General features: G+C 61.5%; 1 protein-coding gene across 1 annotated transcript in view; it reads right to left on the reverse strand.

Moving 5' to 3' along the window:
• Positions 1-6: 6 nt before the first annotated feature.
• The window catches only part of LOC108510444 (transcription activator BRG1-like), a 7,443-nt gene continuing 5,967 nt past the window's right edge, over positions 7-1,482 (reverse strand). Inside the window, exon 2 of the mRNA XM_017840122.1 lies at positions 7-204. Within this exon, the coding sequence (XP_017695611.1) occupies positions 155-204 (50 nt within the window). The 3' untranslated portion in view covers positions 7-154. The remainder of the gene's footprint in view (positions 205-1,482) is intronic.

Below are 1,482 nucleotides of genomic sequence, written 5' to 3' on the forward strand. Positions count from 1 at the left end.
CATCCCTGTTTTTGTCCATCCCAGGTTGGTCCATCCCTGTTTTTGTCCATCCCAGTTTGGTCCATCCCTGTTTTTGTCCATCCCAGTTTGGTCCATCCCTGTTTTTGTCCATCCCAGGTTGGTTTATCCCCGTTCTGGCCTATCCAGGTTGGTTTTATCCCTGTTTTTGTCCATCCCAGGATGGTTTATCCCCGTTCTGGTCCATCCCTGTCCCGAGGAGGCCCCACCTCGATGTGCTGGAACATGTAGGGGTGGTTGCAGATCTTCCTCAGCTGCATGATCGTGTTCATCAGGGTCTTGGTGCCGCCTTTGCCCTGCGGGGAACGGCCCAGGCCGGGTCAAAATCCGGGATGGGGGCGGATCCCCCTCCCCACCCGCCCTCCCAGCACTCCCAGGAATTCCCTGGGAGCCCCCTCTGGAGCCTCAGAGCCAGCCAAAGGTTTGAAGGCACCTCCAGGTCCCCTGGAGGTGGGAGCAGAGGCCGCTCCGACCCGGCTGGTCCGGGGGAGCGGAGCCGGAAAACTGGGAATTTTGTTTTGGAAAACGGGGAATTCCGGCTTTTCCTTTGGACCCAACCGCCTCTTTCCCACCTTCCCACGATTCCATCCTCCTCACACACCCACTGGGGGCTTTGAGGAGCCACTTGGAGCCTTGGGGGATCCACGGGATTGTCCCCATGGATCCTCTGGAGCTGCATCGGGGGGGCCCGAGCTCAGCCCACCCCCCTCCCTTGGCTTCCAAAGGGGGCTCCAGGGCCACTTCCAACCCCTCCAGGGCCACTTCCAACCCCTCCAGGGCCACCTCCAATTGATCCAGGGCCACTTCCAATTGATCCAGAGCCACTTCCAATTGATCCAGGGCCACTTCCAACTGCTCCAGGGCCACCTCCAGCCCCTCCAGGGCCACTTCCAACCCCCCCAGTGCCACCTCCAGCCCCTCCAGTGCCATTAATGGGGACACCAAGTCACATCCAACTGGTCCAGGGCCACATCCCACAGCTCCAAGGCCACTTCCAACCCCCCCAGTGCCACCTCCAGCCCCTCCAGGGTCACTTCCAACCCCTCCAGGGCCACCTCCAGCCCCTCCAGGGCCATTAATAGTGACACCAAGTCCCATCCCACAGCTCCAGGGCCACTTCCAACTGTTCCAGGGTCACTTCCAACCCCTCCAGGGCCACTTCCAACCCCTCCAGTGCCATTAACGGTGACACATTAACGTGCCCAAAACGGGGCACGGACCCACCCTGGCCACCCCCCCCCTCTGGAATTCCCAAATCCCATCTCCAGACCTTCTTGTCCTTCTCGGAGCCGTCGGTGAGCAGGACCCCCTTGGCCTGCATGTGCCGGTACAGGACCCGCTGCAGCGCCGACATGTCACACTTGATCACGTACTCCACCTGCCGGGACCCAAAAGGGGTCAGCCCCGACCCCCAGAGACCCCCCCGGACACCCAGAGACACCCCCGGACACCCAGAGACACCCC

This window comes from Lepidothrix coronata, unplaced genomic scaffold (assembly GCF_001604755.1).
Source record: "Lepidothrix coronata isolate B3197 unplaced genomic scaffold, Lepidothrix_coronata-1.0 Scaffold904, whole genome shotgun sequence".
NCBI classification, from domain to species: Eukaryota; Metazoa; Chordata; class Aves; order Passeriformes; family Pipridae; genus Lepidothrix; species Lepidothrix coronata.